Source organism: Diceros bicornis, chromosome 33 (genome assembly GCF_020826845.1).
Source record: "Diceros bicornis minor isolate mBicDic1 chromosome 33, mDicBic1.mat.cur, whole genome shotgun sequence".
NCBI classification, from domain to species: Eukaryota; Metazoa; Chordata; class Mammalia; order Perissodactyla; family Rhinocerotidae; genus Diceros; species Diceros bicornis.
This window is the reverse complement of record NC_080772.1, coordinates 13,841,010-13,861,101: the sequence shown is the minus strand read 5'-3', so window position 1 is coordinate 13,861,101 and position 20,092 is coordinate 13,841,010. Positions and strand designations below refer to the sequence as shown.

At 42.4% G+C, this 20,092-nt stretch overlaps 1 protein-coding gene across 6 annotated transcripts in view; it reads right to left on the bottom strand.

The window, feature by feature from the left end:
• CHD7 (chromodomain helicase DNA binding protein 7) overlaps positions 1 to 20,092 on the bottom strand; it is a 180,752-nt gene that overhangs the window by 106,321 nt on the left and 54,339 nt on the right. For all 6 annotated transcript variants that reach the window (XM_058528758.1, XM_058528759.1, XM_058528756.1 and 3 more), the window contains one exon: positions 14,214 to 16,049. In XM_058528758.1, coding sequence (XP_058384741.1) covers positions 14,214 to 15,875 — 1,662 coding nt within the window. In that variant the 5' untranslated portion in view covers positions 15,876 to 16,049. The remainder of the gene's footprint in view (positions 1 to 14,213; positions 16,050 to 20,092) is intronic.

Here is a 20,092-nt window from a genome sequence, read left to right as displayed (position 1 = left end):
TCTCAGAAAAAAAAATTTTTCTTCTTTTTGATGATTAGAATTATACATCTTGCCATGTTTCACTGTGCACACTCACCAGAAATCTCAGAATATAATTTGATACTCAATCCCAGCAACCAAGGCCAACATCAGCATATTTCCTTACTCTTCCGCTCCAGGATCCAATTTCCTGTTTCTTTTAACACACACACACACACACACACACACACACTCACACACACTCTCTCTCTCAAATCCTTTTCGGAAAGCTATGAACTAAGGAGTATAACCTAGGTTCCTATTAATTTCATGTATCTTCTGCCACTAACCATACATTATAAAATTTGGGGACAACATCAATCTTAGTATAGGACTAACTAATTCACCCTAAAGTACCATCTTACAACAACTAATGTTTCTCTGCTTGTCTTCAATGCCAAATAAAGACACTAACACCTTCTGATCAAAAGAGATCCACACAGCTATACACACCGACCTGGAAATATGAAAAGTCTAGCTTAGGAGACCAATAAGCAAGATACAGCTGTCAGCCATTACCACTTGAGAAAATATTTTGAAATGTTTTCTTCCAGGACTGAAGAGATTGAATTTAATATCAAATTGTGAGAAATCTTTTTCAAGGAAAAAAACTATTTCATCAAATGTGATAGCTTTTAACTTACAAAACCAAATAATAATAAATGTTTTATATGAAGCATTTATGACTGGGACTTCTTTGGGAAAAAAATTTAAACAAGTTTCTGAAATACCACTTATACTTTAAAACAAGACACTCTATTCACATTACTTAAAATAGTAGCAGTGTTTAGCAACAATTGGCTGGTACACAGCAAAGATTTATTCCAAAAATAACGAAGTGAACTGTGTGTCAGCGTTACCATGTATGGCCCCTATACTCCATCACTCTCTAGCAGGGCCAAAGATACGGAGTACCCGCAGTGGCAAGGCCATCTGGTAGGAGGTGAGAGAGAATAAAAGTAGAAACACAAAGTTTGCACCAGCCACACAGAGAACAAAACACTCTTTTCTAGTTCTAGTTGTGCTCAACATCTTACTTTCTGGTGATTTCAATAATTTGTCTAGTTTGGTTATACCTGAGCTATCCCATATGTAAGTCACTAGGCCACATATGGTTATTTAAATCTAAATTAACTAAAATTAAAATTTCAGTTCCTCAGACTCACTACCTCATTCCAGGTGCTCAATAGCCACATGCGGCTAGTGGCTACTGTACTGGACAGAGCAAACATAGAATCTTCTCATCATCACAGAAAGTGTACGGACAGTAATGGGCTATACATCTTCTACAAACACTATTAGCATGACATCATGAACATGCACGCTTTCTTTGAAAAAAAATTTGGAAAACACTGGATACCTTCTGACAAACGTCAGGTATAGTTAAGTATATTTAGAAGGATTTTTTTTTTCCTAAATGTTGAATTAAAGTATATGACAGGCCTGGATTGCAACCACTCTGTGGTATGTCCATAAACGAAGGGAGCATTTAATTTTATATACAGATTGTGTATTGATTAGGGTTCAATAAAGTAATATATACAAACATTATACACGATATTTGGTAAACACTACATCTGGTGGATGTTAGACAATAACTAATAGATTTTCCATTTACTTTTTTTAATCTCAATTTTCTTCATCAGTATTTTTATTAAAAGGGAAAAACTGTAGTGTTTAAAGTTAGAAAATGATAAGCAAAGGGCCCTTTCTCTTACATTCAAATTGAAGCGAAGACATAACTGTGATCATGCCGATGAACAAAACCGTGGGCTCCAGGCTCAATTCTAACGCCTCCTTCAGCTCTAAAATTCTATAGCTCTAAATAGTAAACTTTAAAAAGTGGCAACAGTGTTATGAGTTGGATAAAAATTATCCTCAAAATTGTAAAACTCACATACTCAAAAATGTAAATCACCTTCTTTAGTAACATGTTTAAAATTTTTAAAATCTAACTGCAACAATCCTTTCCATTTTCTTTTGCAACTGTCTCACTTTAAAACATATGTAGCTACTTTCTAAAGAAAAAATAGATTAGGATAAAGAAACATTAAAATGATCCTAAGTGGTAAGGCCCTCACAAACCAACTGAGCTCAAAACTGCCATCAGCGCTACTCAACAGGAACACATGTACTGAACAAAACTATAATATCACCTCAAGGTGTGCGAGAGCACATGAAAATACAGGAAGATGCTGGTAAAAACAACGGGGTTGGAGTGGATCACCGAATTTGTGGTTAACAGCTGTAAGCTTAAACTTATATTTAACATAGTCAAGACTTACTATATATAGGTGCATATATAGTTCAGTGGGTTAACCTCTTGGAAGCTGGAGGGAAAACTAAAGAACCTCCTTCACAATACAAAACAGAATGCCAACTTCACCTTTGCTGCTAGAAGTTTTTAAAACCAAGTGATGATTTTCACTTTGGTTGAAAGTGGGTAGAAATGAAACACTGAGAAAGAAGTTGATATTTTATATACAGTACTCCATTTCCTAGAGATTCAATTAAAAAGAAATACAGTAATGTGATAGCAATTTTTGCCCCCCATAAAAATACTATGAATTTTTGTTTGCTTTATGGAGATTGTGATAATTTGATTTTTAAGGCATTGATACATAATGTTCTGTTTTACAAAATAAGGGAAAGTATTTCTACTTTAAGATACCAGAGTAGAAGTGTGGGGGGGATTCCAAGAGCTCATTTCAACAACCTCATTAACAATAGTTATAATAAAATATTTAACATTCATTGAGGACTTACCACATGCTACAGGCTGTGCTAAAAACTTTACAGCCATTATTGCATTTAATTCTCATAATAATCTTGTGCAATTGGTACCATTGTGATCCTCAGGAAACTAAGGTGTGGGGAAGCTCAGTAAGCATCCAATTTCTTGCTAAGTCACAGGGAGCACTTAGCACTTTGCTAAGAAGAGCACGGTTCAAATGCAGTTCTCAATGGTCTTCACAACCTGTGATCCTGTCTCCCCAGTACCTCCCCGCCAGTGGCAAGGGGCAGAGCCCTGGCCATACCACGCCATGTGCGCCCACCAGACAGACAGCAGAGGTATGAGATGCTTAAAAAATGACAAGGGAAACACTAAATGAAAAAGCAAACTGACACTCACCTCTTCCCATTAACTTATTCATGGAATTAAATTTATATTTAATATGAAATATTGATTAGCACCTAACACAGCATGGTGTTAAAAGGATTCTCAAGTCCTCAACGAGGGAAACTTATTAAAACTGATCTTATGATTTGGCTCATTTTTGCTCTATGAACTACTAGTCTCTTACTGTTTTTTTTCCCCTCAACAATGATACCCTAGCTTAGAGACCTTATTTATATGTAAATACTGGTTTTTAACTTTCTTACAAATACTAAAGCTGTGAGCAAGCTTTAAGCTGGGCTCTAAGGACAGATCTTTTCCAAAACCGGACTTTGGAATATTTCCCTCCTAAAGCTAAGTCTTCTATCACTGTTTCAAAGTAAGAGGGACACCTGGTTGAGTCCAAAGTCGCATCACATACAACACTGAGGACAAGAGCAGCTGTGGCGTCTGAGTCCAGCGTGGAGGTGAATGTGCTCAGTTCAGTCCCCACTGTTCAGGTGAAGACAGTTACAGTGAAAAGAGCAAACATGCAAAGACATAGCTGACAAAAACAAAATACTACTTACTCAATAACTCTTTTCCCGAAAGATTTCTCACTTATCTCCTTTAAGGCAAGGTACGCCTCCACGCATTTCACAAAGTTCTCCTTTGTGAACGTGTCTTTGTATTACGGAGCAGCCAGCTTAGTAACGGGCCAATTTAAAGCATCCTCAGCACATCCTACTTGGTGATTGCCCCAGTTCCACCCCTGCCCATGGTTACTCACAGATTATGTGTAGATTGACAGCTGTAACTACAGAGAATGGACAGTAACATTAAAAATGCCAAGACTAAAGTAAATTCTCCATTAGTGGGGACTAACCTCCACAGTGGTATTAAAGTCTGGCCATCTCTTCATACTAACATTTTGAGGTGTCTTCAAGATTAACAGCAAAAACATATCATAACTGCATGATCCCACAACTTTATATGATTTTTCTTAAGTTAAAGAGAATATTCAGGCTGTAAGAGTCCATCAAGAAGCGTGATCTAAAAATTAAACTTTAGTTTCAAATATTCCCATATTCACTAAAAACTTTAAGTCTATGTACACTGCCCCTTCATTAAAAGTACATTCAGAGGGGCCAGCCCCGTGGCCTAGTGGTTAAGTTCAGCACACTTTGCTTCAGTGGCCCGGGTTTGCAGGTTTGGATCCCAAGCAGAGACCTACAGCACTTGTCAGCCATGCTGTGGTGGCGACCCACATACAAAGCAAGGAAGACTGGCACAGATATTAGCTCAGGGCGAATCCTCCTCAGAAAAAAAAAAAAAGTACATTCAGAAATATAACTTCAAAAAAAAAAGTTTCAGGGCTGGCCCTGTGGCTTAGCGGTTAAGTGCACGTGCTCCGCTGCTGGCGGCCTGGGTTCAGATCCCGGGCACGCAGAAGGATGTGCAGCTATGACATACAACTATCTACTGGGGCTTTGGGGGGAAAATAAATAAATAAATAAAATCTTTAAAAAAAAAAAAAAAGTTTCAGGGGCTGGCCCAGCGGCACAAGTGGTTAAGTGCGCACACTCCGCTGTGGTGGCCTGGGGTTCGCCGGTTTGGATCCCTGGCACGCACCAATGCACCACTTGGCAAGCCATGCTGTGGTGGCGTCCCATATAAAGTGAAGAAAGATGGGCAAGGATGTTAGCCCAGGGCCAGTCTTTCTCAGCAAAAAGAGGAGGATTGGCAGATGTTAGCTGAGGGCAGATCTTCCTCGGAAAAAAAAACCACAAGTTTCAGGGGCCAGCCCAGTGGCGTAGGGGTTAAGGTCGCACACTCCACTTTGGTGGCCTGGGGTTGGCAGGTTTGGATCCCGGACACAGACCTATGCACTGCTTATCAAGCCATGCTGTGGCAGGCGTCCCACATATAAAGTGGAGGAAGATGGGCATGGATGTTAGCCCAGGGCCAATCTTCCTCAGCAAGAGGAGGATTGGCAACAGATGTTAGCTCAGAGCTATTCTTCCTCACCAAAAAAAAAATTTTTCAGAAAAAGAATAGTCTGAAAGTCCTTGCCTACTCAGCAGCAGGGAAATCCCCCCTGCGATGCTCCCAGCCCCCTCCAATAAGCAAGAGGCAGGGACTCCACAGCCCATCAACTGGGTGAGGATGGGATTCTTACACTAATGCCACAAACCTGCTCCAGCCAGCTCGTGAAGAGGTAGGAAGGGCACAAGATAAGTAGAACATCATTCGAGAAACTCTTAACAAAGTTTCCAACATCACCACTTGCACCTCCAAAACATTCTCCAACTCTTTATGACCATGGCCAAAGCAAACAAACAAAACGAAAATGCCTTTGAGATTAATGTCTCTTAGTTCCAGCTCAAAACAACTGTTTTTGCTTTCACCCAGCATTAAAGTCTAAGAATTTTCCTGAAATCTGTGGTACAGCATTATTTAGAGTTAAATTAAACAGAGAAAGGAGTGGAGGAGAACAGGCCAAATACGCTATAAAGTAGATCAGAAATACTATGCGCTTCATGAAAAAGCATCAAAATGGCATGTTTGCTTCAAATAACTGTCTGGGTGATGATTGTGATTCAATCGTTAAAACAGGACGTAAGGAAACACCTCCCAGCCTTACCTGGCCATCACTCGCACCATCCAATCCAAACCAGGAAAAAAGCAAGCAGGGTGATATGTGCCTCCGTACCTATGTTGACTTTTGACTTTTTTAAATGGTGCCAATTTCTTGGCTTTTGCCAACTCCCTTTAAATCCTCCACAGCACCACCACCTCCAGGTCACATCCCAGCTCCTAGAAGGTTCTCCTATAGTTTTTACACTAAGTGAAGAAAACACAAAACCTCACTCATGGTGATGCTCCATCACGGGCTACAGTTTTGCAAGGCAAAAGCACAAGTACAAGTTGCTGCAAGAACAAGGTGCTGTGTTCAGTAGCAAAGGAAGAGGAAGGGCCATCTCTCATGGTTACTTAGAGATTATCCGTAGATTGACAGCTATAACTACCAAGAATGGAGATTAATAGTCAGATGTCAAGACTGAATTCTCCACGTTAGGTCTAGCTATGCTTTTCCCCTAGACTCCCTGACCCACTTCCCAATTCTCCTCTCTCAGCCAACGACTGTCCACAGGGCCAGAGACGGCCTTTCTGAATGACTGATAAAATGAAGAAGAAGAAAGCAGCAAGAAAGAGGTGACAGAAAAAAGTAAGGGGAGGCCCCTGCATGCGTAATAGTAAAAATGAAGGCTTTCTCCCTTATCCTTGGAGAATCAGTCTCATAAAGAAACAAGCATTAGTGACAGAGAGGCAAAGAGAGATTCTGAGTTAGGGGAAAAAAATAATAACTAAATAACTACTAAAAATATCCAAAACCAACTTGAAATTAAAATCTTGAAAATGGTTGTAATCCACCTTTCAGAGAAGCTCACTATTTTTTCCTACAAGAAAGTAGAAAGACATTCGACAGCCTTCTTTGAAATCCAAACAAACGAAATTTCACTTCAGTAATCTACCTTTTCATGAGCTGATACTGATAGTACACACACACCTCCAACACTACACGTACTGTTGATATCTAAAACAACGCTCCTACTTTCCCAACCTTACAATGAGGGTGCTAACATCTGCCTTGGAGGTTGACTATCGTAATTAAACTAAACAATTTTTTATTTATTTATAAGTGCACGAATTTATTTATACTCTGACTTGTTTTCGAAAAGAATTTGAAGCAACTGCTACGGAAAGAGTCCAGCACGGCACTGTTGAAGATGGCAGCCACCAGCCATACGGGGCCACCGAACACCTAAAATGCATCTCAACCCAAGATGAGCTATGCATGTAAAACACACACTAGATTTCAAACACTTGTGTAAAATATCTCGTTAGTAATATTTTATACTATGTGTTGGAATAATATCTTGGATATACTGGGTTAAATATATTACTAAAATTAATTTCACCCGTTTCTTTTTTTTTTTAATGTAGCCACTAGAAAATTTAAAATAACACACGTGGCTTGTATTTGCAGCTCCCATTACATTTCAATGGGACAGCACTGGTCTAGCACATAGTAGGTACACAAAGAAATGATGGCCAGAAGATTATACTTCACAAAATTCCCTCTCCATCTCAGTGAGGGCCTTTATCTCCACACCACCTTCCACCACATCACCAATTTCTGTCCTTAACATAGTGCTTGGCACATAACAGACACTCAATAAATAATTCTTAAATGTAGTTGAATGGAGGCAACCAAGATACAAGATTAAAATGTAGTATCTAAAAGTGGCTCTTTAAAAGTTAAGAGGGGGGCCGGCCCTGTGGCTTAGCGGTTAAGTGCACGCGCTCTTCTACTGGCGGCCCGGGTTCAGATCCCGGGCGCGCACCAACGCACCGCTTCTCCGGCCACGCTGAGGCCGCGTCCCACACACAGCAACTACAAGGATGTGCAGCTATGACATACAACTATCTACTGGGGCTTTGGGGAAAAAAAAGGAGGAAGATTGGCAATAGATGTTAGCTCAGAGCCGGTCTTCCTCAGCAAAAATAGGAGGATTAGCATGGATGTTAGCTCAGGGCTGATCTTCCTCACAAAAAAAATAAAATAAAATAAAAACTAAAAGTTAAGAGGGGCCGGCCCAATGGCGCAAGCAGTTAAGTGCGCGCGCTCCGCTGTGGCGGCCTGGGGTTCACCGGTTTGGATCCCAGGCGCACACTGATGCACCACTTGGCAAGCCATGCTGCAGCAGCGTCCCATATAAAGTGGAGGAAGATGTGTATGGATGTCAGCCCAGGGCCAGTCTTCCTCAGCAAAAAGAGAGGAGGATTGGCAGATGTTAGCTCAGGGCGGATCTTCCTCACAAAAAAAAATTAAAAAAATAAAACTTAAGAAAATCCATTGGCTACTTGGGACACTTAGCAGCTGGCTAATCTCCAGGCTTTGAAAGTAAATTTAAAAACTAACTTCTTGTTACCTACAGTATATCTGACTGTCATAGAAAACAATAGCCTTTTATAAAATAAAAGCCACTAAGAGGCAAGGCTACCATTTAGTATGTGGCTCATTCATTCTTTCAGATCTTGGGGTGAAAGAATAGATGAAGTAGAATTTTTTCCTTTGCTTTAACTCTACACTTAGTATTTTCCATTTTAACCCACTGAAACTCTGACCTCTGGGATAAACCAGCTATGCTGAGGGAAAATGCAGGGAGGTGCTCATTAAGCTGGTGTACATACAAATTGACGTAATCAGAAGAAATACAGTCTTCATGAAAAACCACTGGCCGCCAATCGACTAGTAAAGTAGATAGCAGTCAGGGATGGATGGCTTGCTTCAACCAAAGGTGTCGTGAAGAAACAAGCAGTGAGCCACCAGCACGGGGGAAAGCGATGATTCCTCTGACTCCCCTGTGAGTGCTGGAGGGGCAGCCTATTCCAACGAGGTCCCAGCACAGGTGCCTGTCCTCTGAACGTGGGTACACTTAGAACAGGCCCCCAACGCCACTGAGGTGAAAGCTGGGCTTTCTTTAGAGATTGTGTTTCCTCCTCTCTACCAGACATCTTTAGGGGTGTGAAAGTATATCAAGAGTAGTATTCATAGGGATACGTCTACTGGCTATTAAAAGGGCGTTTTTTTCTACCTCTGATCACAATTTGCATAAATAAGGCTTGAGATGCACGGCCACTTTTTCCATAAAAATTTATTTAGTAGTTGCCAACTGCTCTACTCATGTCTGGAATTCTGTATTTACTGGGTGAACTGAGGGAATTTCAGTAGAATATTGACTCTAGTTGAGATTTACCAGGAAAACGTTTTCCCAGAAAGGCTATTTAAAGAGAGAGAACTGGAAAAGTTGCACCACTGATTCTTCTAGGTTGTTTTTTTTTTCCTTAATCTCCCAAGGGAAATTAGGACACAGAAATTATTACCCATCACCTCAATCTTAGCAGTCTTTTAAAAGTTTTTTGCCTGTGTTCTTTTTCACCATGACTATATTTCAGGACCAAATTAATGAATGGGGCACAAATGTATCAAAAATATACTTATTCTAAGAATACAATGGTGCAGATCCTAAAAATTCCACCAGAATTTGCCCATCTGAGAGCATAATCCATGAACTGAGATACCTGTGTAGACTTGTGCAGTATACATTACTCAGAAACTCGGAGATTTGCCTGTAACCTGAAGGACAATACACTTAACCACAGTCTTTCATAGATAAACTCTTCAAAAGAACAAAATGACAATGTGTCTTCCTTCTAAGTTGTTTCACCCACGTCCACCAGGCATGATAAACGCTCCATTCGCTGCTCTCTTCCTGTGCCTAAGGTGCTGCAAAGTGCCCTCATGGTGCCATGCCCCTGCCGAAAACCTCCTGGGGCACCCCATGGACACGGGACCCAGTCTAAGCTTCACACCATGACTGACAAGGTCCCCCAGGGGGACCGTGTGGCTTTCTCTCTCCCAAGCCCCAGCCCCTACATTCCAGTAATACTGAGGGGCATTCAGGGTCCACGGGGCTCTCTCATCTTTGCACTCATTATCTCCTAAGCTTTCAACTCTTGTCCCTCCCCCTTTAACCATCCACCTCTCAACTCAGACTGATCCTTCACATCTCAGCCAAGACATCACTTCCCCCCAGAATACCCTCCCAGACCCCAGCCTCGCTCACCCTAAGAGTGGACTAGGAGCTGCTCCCAAAGCACGCAGTGCTTCTCTCTGTGCTGTGCTTTCCACGGCAGATCCTTGCCTGCACCACCTCCCCCGCCTCCGGTAAGGTCTTTCCCTCTTTCCTGACGAGTAGCATATAGGGAGCCTCAATATTTGATAACTGTTCCCTGAAACCAAGGAAATGAAGTCAACTCTGACAACAGTTAACATTAAAATAAGAGTCTGAGATTATTTTTAAGATTTTGCAACAGGCAATTTTGTACATTTGCCCAATGATAACCTATCATTTTTGAGACCCCACCATGCGTCTGACACCACGTTAAGCATTTAAAAGAAAAGACGTTACTGTTAATCTCACTATGCCTCTAACCAGGAAGGTACACCAACCCTCACTTGAGAGATAATGCAATCGAGGCCCCGAGGTTAAGTAACCTGCCCACAGTCACGGGATCAGTAACCAGTCGGTGGTGCTTCTACTCAAAAGCTACAGACTCTGAGGTCTGCTTCTTGCCTTCACGCCAGCAGTTCTGAGGAAGAGGGGCCCAGGGCCCGGGCTCTGGGCGGTCAGGACTGTTTTCATACCGACACTGAGCTGGTACTTGCCTTTCCCTCTCATTCTCTCCAAACAAACAGTGGGCTTTTCCAAAGACTCATGACTTGTATGCAGACTGTATGCAGAAGCAGACATGAGAATCCAGCCTTTGAGAAAATGTAAAACAATGCCACTAATTTTTTTTGTTTTGGAAAACAGTAATTTTTCATTTAAAAATGTTAACACATAATGGTTTTTTATTTTTAAACGATTAACAAATAAATATTTCAAACCGTCCTCAGTTTAAATTTCCAAGACAGTAAATATCAACACATATAACACATAAACAAAGGATCTTTGGAGTCCGCAATAATTTTTAAGAGTGTAAAGGGGTCTGAGATGAAAAAGTTGAGGAACCACTGTTCTAATCAGCTATTGGAAAGAAAAGTAACCAAGAGATTTTTCTCTCCCTATAAATTTTATCAAATAATCAGGATAGCCCAGAACTTCCATTAAAGAATATGCCCACACACCACAATGAACATTATGGTCTGATGAACTCTGGCCTTTCTAATACTATCCCTTGTTGACTCTTCAATATAAAGTTAAACTTATCTTAAAGATACTTAAATGTGTTATATAATTTAGAAAGTATCTGTTCAGAACCCATGAAACATTTAAAAAGCATAACTTCTATTCTTAAAAAGTGAAAAACTCAAGATAAAAAAGTCAACAAGCATATCTGAATGGTGATAATTCAGCAAATTACACCAATATTTCAACTTAATCTGGTAGTTTCTCTGCTACACAGCATGGTTTTGAACCAATATTCTATCACAGAGGAAATGCAAAATACTTTTAGTAGTTCTAAAGCAAAACATGATTAGATATATGTGCTAGAATAGAATATGAGTCATTCAGAGGGAGAGAGAGATTTTTTTAGGATTATGTGATAGCATTCTGAATTACCCATACCACTATCTTCATCACACCCTGTAATATGGGCTAAAGGGGGTAGTATTTGCACAAATCAAATTTAGAGTTTCATAACTAAGGCAATATTTCATAATATTTACCCTGTTCCTTAAAAATAAAATAATTTTACATATGTTTACATGTTAAATGATATAATTATAAAGCAAGGTTTATATTTCAGGAGATCAGAAACTAAAACCTAGAGGAGAATTAACATAGGAGTATACTCCATGAGCTGGACATTATACTAGGCACTTGGTATATATTGCCCCACTTAATCTCAACACTCTTTGTTACGGGTACTATTTTTCCTGTTTTACTGATGAAGAATCCGAGGTTCAGAGAGGTTATGTAAGTTGCCCAAGGTCACCAAGCTAATAAGGATAAAGCTGGGATTCAGACGCTTTTCTGACTTTAAAGTCTATGTGCTTCCCAAGACTTTACACCTCCCTAGTATTGCCTTCAAAACTGTGCTTCAAAATCTGAAGAGGACACGAAGTTAAGCAGAAATAAAAAAGCAAATACCATGAGTGAAATAAAAAAACACAATTGTACGTATAATGAAAATACCACAAATGTACTATGTACAGCCCGTCACTGGCTCCGAGTTTGCCTACAATGGAGCACTCGAGAAGCTGGAGAGAAACAGACATGTGCCTGGTGTCCCACCATCCAGCCAGGACACAGCACACACGGAGCCCCGCAGCGTTCCGTGATTCAAAGGCCACACAGTCACACGTGTCCTCTGAAAGGCCCTTGAGATATGCTGGGTCCACTCTAAAAACTAGGGACAGCTGGAGGAGGCCAGCAATTCCCATCGGGGACCAGATTATAATCACAGGCATCTCCTTCCAACTGGGTTTATCTTCCAGTGAAGAAGACGTCAGACAAGGAGAAGTCTGCGAACCACTGCTCTGAAAAGATCCCTTGTTTAACGAGAAACTTTCCAAAGAAGAAGAAAATAATTCCTGGAAAATAAGCCACGTTCAGTTCTGCCCTAGAAGCCCCCCAGGTTGGCCGGCCTCGGGGACAGCACGTTCGGTCAACTCTAAGGAGGACCATTCTGCCCTGAAGTTGATAGAAAGGAGAACAAATTAGCTGGGTTTGATCTTTCCCTTTCATTCCTTTGCCTTTGTTTTCCCCAGGCCCTCGGCTCTCCAGCACCTTGCCAGACTGCCTTTCTCACCTCTCCTTTCACACTGTCCGGGAACCACAGGTCCCAGAGGCCCTTTCCCGTTGGCTGCAGGTTAGACTCCCGGAGGGAACAGAAGTGGCTCTCTCTCGGGCAGCACAGATGGCAGGTCAGGCGGCTGAGGCCCAGGAGGCTCCCACTGACTTCGGGGCCCCTCCTGAGAATCTCCAAGTGTCCTGGATGCTGAGGGCAGCTTCCTCAAAACCCCTAAAAACCCCTGCATGTGCTGTGTCCTGAGGTCCCCAGGAGGCCTTCCCGACCTCCACTTCCCCAAGCCCACAGAGGCTGAAGTTTCTGAGTCTCTGTTCTAAAAGCCTCTCCACTGGGATGCCCCAAAAGGCTTTGTTTCCTGACCAAAGCCTTTTGTTTTCACATTGCTTCACATCCTTCTGTTCCCACTCCCTGATCCAAGTCCAAACTGTCCTCACAGGCCTGGAGCACCCACTCACAATTCATTTCTGGTTCCTGAGCCATCTTGTGGACTGTCTAATCAATATCACTGACTCCCCACTGAAGTCCAAATTCCTTAAAAGAGAACATGAGACCTCTACCATCTAGCCCTGCCGTGCAGCAAGCTCACCTTCCCATGCCCGTGTAAGGAACTATCCCCCAAGCTGAAACGTCAGCCTCAGCCTCGGTTCACTTTCCCTGGCTAAGTCCTAGCCAAGTTCCAAGCACCCTCATCCACAGGTATTTCCTCTCTCTGGACACTTTGTCACATCATCACGGATGGTCTTTTACTCTGCTTTATATTTTCACATATTGGTCATGTTTCCCCAAATTGACTCTAAGTTCATTAACGACAAGAATGGTGCCTTACAGCTCTAAAATCACTGACTGTGCCGTCCAAACTCGGAGTTGCAATCACAGTGTAAGATCAATATGTATTTTTGAATAACACTCTGAATAATCTGTACATATACGTATTAATTTATTTTTCTTAGACCTAGGGCACAAACACCAACATTTACAATGGAAAGATGTCTTCATGAATATGAGAGCTTAAATCTGTTTGCTTATAAATTCTGCAGGATAACAAAAATCCCAGCTTACACACAGGAAGACTCCTGTCTCAGTGCTGGGTAGCCAAATCTCTTGGAGATCAAACACTTTCTGTGGGTTATCATTTACTGTGATTTCCCACAGTCTGAAATTTAAGTTCACACTAACATTCAATAGTTGGTAAAATAAATATTACAGAAGAACACATTTTGCAACCTCCCGAAGAAAAGAATTATAATTTTCTAGAAGTGGTGGGAAGGACAACCACAAACGTAAAATTTCGTTGGAAACAAAGTTTCCACGTATTTTCAAAATGGAGAGAGAAAGAGAAAGAACAGAAGAAAGAGAAGGAAAAAAACAACGTTTGTTCTGAGTCCAAAGTCTGTCCTCCTGCTGGCAGTGACCACAGAGCTCCTTCAGACAGGGACCCAGGCTTAGTTATCTATGCATCCTTAGCACAATTCCTGAGAGAGGAGGATTCAAGACTTTTTCAATAGGCGAATAAATGCATAAGCCAATAATTATGTAAGAGTAAATAAAGGGAGTAATAGAAAAAAATGAGATTCTGGGGCAGCTTACAAAATAAAAATTAAGGAACTCATAATGAATAAGCTTTTCATGAAGTTTAAAGAAAAATCCTATGAGGTAAGTTCACCGTGTTACATTTCACACCGTAAAGCAGGCAGGATCCGAGCTCCCTTACCTGAGGCACAGGCACTTTCTGCGGGGTGCTCTGGGGTGATGGGTGGAGCTGTGCCCAAGGCTGGTGATGCGGGTGTGGCGGTGAAGACTGATGGTGCAAGCCCGGGTGGGGCTGCATCGGAGGACAAGTTGGCAACTGCTGAAAAGACGGCTGCTGACCAGGATGCTGTTGGCCAGGTAGCAGTCGTTCCTGGACTGCTTGTGGATCTGCAAGGCCAACACCAGGACAACCATTTGGTCTCATGTGCCCGGCCAACTCCCTCGGTGCTGAGGACATGCCCATAAACGGACGAGACTGCTGCATGTTTCTGGGGCCCATATTCCTCTGTCCAATTCCCATGGCACCAGGGGGCTGGTGAGATGGCTGAGGGTGGGGCATATTTGGATAACTGCCAACTTCCATTGGTATCCCAGCACTTCCGGGCCTGACTTGCGGAGGAGGAGTACCTGCTGGATTACTCATTGCTTTCATGGGTGACATGGGAGGTGGAGAGGCGTAAGTTCCCTGAGGCTGTGAAGGATGCATAGTTTGTGTGTTCATTTGGTTAAGTGAGCCACTGGGGTGGACGGGCTGCTGGTGCATTAGTCCTTGACCACTGCTTGATGGGAATCCTACAGCACTGGGGTATCTCGGTACGGACTGATTCATTGGAGTATTATTTGTAAGGCCTAAATTTTGATTCATCCCTGTATTGTTAACTAATCCCTGATTTAGGTTACTGTAAGGATATCGAGAATACTGCCCTGAGTTGTTTATAGTAGGTGAGGGGACTGTCTGGCTCCGAGAACTAAAGTTAAGGGTTTGTGGCCTAACAGCCCCTTGTTGAGGAGGATTAGGGGAGAATCTGGGACTGTGGGCAACGGATTCTCCATGGAGAGCAGTAGGGGGGTGGTGGTGGAACTGCTGCACTGAGTGACGTAAGGAAGGTGCCATGCTGGGACTCTGCTGGGGCACGTGGGACAAGTGGCCGGGTCCTGAGGTGGCAATAAAAGGATTTCCCTGATTGAGGCCCTCTTGACCTTGGGAAAACTGGCTCATCCTCTGCTGTGGCTGACCGTGCTGCTGCATGGAAAAATCCCCACGCGCCATATAGCTGCCCATCTGCGGCATGTGCTGAGGGTGGCCCTGCGCAGGTGGCCCCGACGGAGCTGGCTGGGGCTGCTGCGGCGGCTGCTGCTGCTGGTAGGGCGCTCGGATCTGGTCTGGTACCTGAACAGCCCGGGGGCCCCACATGGAGCCACTGTCCACAAAAGACTGCCCGTGCCTTTCATTCTGCATGCCAGGGTAGACTCCCATCTGACCACCGCCACCGCCACCGTGAGGGACCTGAGGAACAGGAGGGGTGTGATACTGCGAGTGAGGAGACGCGAGTCCGTTCCCAGGGGCATTACTCATCATTCTGTTCGGCTGATCCATCAGATGCATCTTTTGTTGTTCATACTGATTATAGTGATCGAAATGGGTCAACTTGGTTTGATTCTGGTTAGTGGAGGGATGATGAAGGGACGGCTGTAAAGAGGCAAAGCCTTGGTCTATCGGCATTTGCTGACCCATGGGATTCACTGGATTTTCAGGGTAACCACATTCTCCAAGACCTTCAAGGCCTTCACTGAAAATATTCCCATCCTCGCCAAAAAGACTCATCATTCCTGGATCCGCCATCTTCTTCCAACACACGGCTCCTCCAAACTACAGCTCAGGAGCTTGTCTGTGCTTCACTCCACTGAGGTGTTTGTCCTCAAAGCCTATAATCCTGAACTAATCTTCTTCATGTCATTCCATATTTCTTTAATTCTCTTGGACCCTGCAGTGTCAGGCAAAGTCTGGATATAGGTCCTAGAAAGGAGCAGGAGGTGGGGAAGAGGAAGGAAGAAAACAAAGAATTAGGAACAAACGATAAAAACTGCCAGTATTTTATGCATGTGAATTTGGTTTCCATCAACAATACTAATCTAGCCCCCTTGCTGAGCTGTATTTTATAAATCTAGTTCACTTTAAGAGAAACTCATTAGCTTCTACCAGAAGCATTATTATGATCGGTTACTTAGAAAGCAAGCAAAACACTAACCTTAACCTTAAATTAATCCATTCACTACACTTCCTAGCGTTCCATTCTTGGATGGAACAGAACAAAAGAACACAACGTGAAGCAGCAGCAGCTGCCACAGCAGGCAAGCAGATGTATGAATATAGCCAAGCAGCCCATCTGCTGAACTAAAGCCCTGGAAATGCTCTGGTTACCAACAGCCCGCCCTTAACCTTATTCCCCTGAGCAGTGTAATCAGATGAGCAGCCACAGCACGGAGGGCTGTGAAAAGCTGAACTTAGTTAAATTGACTAGAGGATTATACAAATATCAAAATCAGTCATTTCGTACAAATTAGATATTTACGGCCCACAGACAACTATGTAATAGCGACAAAGGCATCGAACAAGAAGGCGTCCATAATGACGCTGGAAAGCAAGGTCGCAAACAGTATAATAAACTCATATTTCATTATGTTCAATCGCAGGAATATACAAGATTCAGAAAGAGACCAAAAGAAAAGCTTTCATTCTCCAAGAGGACCAATCTCCCTCATGGCCCTGGGCCCACCGAGGTCCCTGTGTGCGCTGCCGGCGGAGGAAGTCCAATCGCAGGTTCATTATTCACCCATAGACTCTGGGCTCTGGTCATGAACTAGGAGCCCATGTGACCACTTACAGAGACTCTAGCTGGATGGGCAGGTTCTAGATGATAATTATTCTCATCAGTAGAAATAGAAAACTTCCCCCAAAACTGGTCAAAGCTGAAAATTAACAGAATGAAGTTCAAAATATCCATGCAGCCCTCACCTTTGCCTTAACCTCTTTTGGCACAAAGCAGGACATAGGCAGATGGGGGGACAATGGGCAGACACATTCGTCAGCATCCTGTTTACAGAACACAGTATATACCCTACCTAATACTCTGCATTTTATTCAAACAGTTCCTAACAGATTTTGTATCAGATTAAAATAACAAATTTAAAGAATGTTTCAACAATCAAAACAGAAACATGTTTTCGTTGAATGCTAATTAAATCAACAATCTAATAAAGAACTAATTCACATAGGAAAAATGTCTGAAATCTTAAACATCTTTGGAATTTAACTCATTTTTTTCTCTTTCATAAGCACATTAAGCATTGTGTGATACTGCCCAACTTGAAAAAACAATGTCTTGTTGAAGAATTTCCAAAGTGATGTTATAAACAGACTCAGTCATAAATTCTACTGACACACTCTATATGAGCATGGGAACGAACAATGGGCCAGCCAACACTGCTGAAAACTTAAGACAGATGAAAACTCAGCTTCTGCCTGCCCTATTCTAACATAGTCCTAACAAGGGGAGAATTTGGCTTACAGAAAATGTAAACAACATTCTTGTTCGCTGTCAGAACTACAGACATAACACCTGAGAGGGTCTCTAGGTCTGTAGTTTTCAGGTGACAGCTGTCAGCTGGAGTCAAAGGTCTCCTCACTCCACCGCTAACTGCCATGAATTTTCTGATCTACTTTCTCCAAAAACAGAGGTCACCTGGGTGAAAATAAGGTGAGCATGAAAGCCACTTTATTTACAGACAAGCTGCTTTACTACACAACTCCTTTAAAATCCAAAATACAGAGAAGGAGAAATCTCCAGTGCCAAAAGAAACAAACATTTATAAATTGAAATTACTCCCAAAAAGCCTAAGCAGTCAATCTTCATTTACTCAAGGCTCATTCCAGCTTTCAAAGAAATAAATACTGGAATGGACTTGATAATAGCTTAAACCAGCCATGCAGACTAACCACTTACCAAAATAACTTTTCAAATTAGCTTAAGGAAGGGAATGTCTACTTGTATGTCCTGGATAGCCTGGTTTTACAGGATAACGGCTTCATCCACCAGGGCCCACCACATGTCACAGGAGGACATGCTACTGACTGGATGGGGTTCCCAGCCAGCTCCAGGCGGGGGAAGGAGACCAGAGAGAGGGGATGGCCCAGTCCTCTGAGCCCAGAGACAGAGGCACAGGCAGCCTGGAGAAGCAGAGACAGTTGATGCTTACTTTATATCAGCTTAAGGCTGAGCGGAAGGGGGAAAAGAAGCCGCCTAAGGCAGGGGAAGGGACAAAATGGAACACTCGCTGAGAGAAATCCTACCTGACACTTGGGTTTCCAGTTCCCTACTCCTTCCCACTGAGTCTGTCTCCCGGCAGCATGAAAAATGACAGCATTACCTGGTGTCAAGTAAACACGTCACCCACAACAACTGCGACCACAATCAATGAGTCCCAGGCAGAGAGGTTCAAAGCTATGGCTTTCGTCTGTCACTAGTGACCACTCATGCTTGCTCAGACAGCCACCACTGCCTTCTTGCCCCTTTTCTGACCTCGAGACTCGGCTGGCGACTATGCTAGGAATCCATCTGGTAGCTGGATTTCATATTTCTGATCTGAGCTAATCTAATTAATTTATTTTGGTCTTTTTTAATTTGATCAAGACCATTTGAATACCCACTTTCCCAAGTCACAGCTGCAACATATAATTTTGTTTCTATCAAAGACATTCATTTACAACTCCTTTTTGAAGGTCGCCACCTCTCTACATACAATATCTACATTTTCTGTCTAGATCAGCACTGTTCAGAGAGTCACCAAATCAGAGCTATATATGTAATTTTAAATTTTTAGTAGCCACATTTAAAAGTATCCCCAAAAAAAGTGAAACTGATTTTAATAATTTTTATTTAACCAAATATATGCAAAATACTATCACTTCAACATGCAACCAATATTAAAAAGTGAATTAGATAGCATCCAAAAATGTAAACCCTGCAGGTATTTCACAACTACAGTGTATCTCATTGGCCACACTGCAAGTCAAGAATGTGTACATGGGGCCAGCCCAGTGGCATAGTGGTTAAGTGCGCGCGCTCCACAGCTGGCGGCCTGGGTTCAGATCCCTGGCGCGCACCGACGGACCACTTGTGAGGCCATGCTGTCGCGGCGTCCCATATAAAGTGGAGGAAGATAGGCACAGATGGTAGCCCAGGGCCAGTGTTCCTCAGCAAAAAGAGGAGGATTGGCATGGATGTTAGCTCAGGGCTCATCTCTCTCACAAAAAAAAAAAAAAAAAAAAGGTGTACATGGGGGTAGTGACTACCATACTGGACAGCATAGTTACAGATTATTAAAACGAAGAAACAGAAATACAAGTTTTCAGTTACCAAATAATTCTCGTAATTATCACTGGGTAATACATATTCAAGTTGTATTTATGTTTGATTTGGCTTTAAATAAAAACCAATTTAAATCTTGAATCACATTTATTTATTCAAAATATATTTACTGAGCACCTACTATGACCCAGGCACTGGTCCAGGTGCTGCAGCTATATCAGTGAATAAGAACAAAATTCCCTTTAGTCCTCATGGAGCTCACATTCATCTGTAAATGATGAATCTCTTAAATAAGGCTTAAGATTCGGGGATTACATTATAAAAATTTAGGATACCATTTTACAAAATATTTCTTGGTAATTTATGATGACAGGTGTTTTAACTGTGTGTGATACTACACAGTAAACAGTACAATAAATTACTGTGTCTTCACTGTATGTAAGTTTCTGCTCAGTACTGCTGTGCTCTACCGGCACGTACTTTCTGAGAGTAGGAAGACAGTTCGTAAGGCGCCTATGTTTGAGAGTGAGGAGGGGCCACAACAGGACAGCTCAGTGAACAGAATCATCCACCCTGCAGAGACTCCCTGTGAAAACAACGATGAAAACCACAGAGAAGGCAAGCACTCTGGAGACCTTCTAATCCAAACCCCTCTTCATTTAACAGATGATAAAACTCTTTTAGAGAGTGA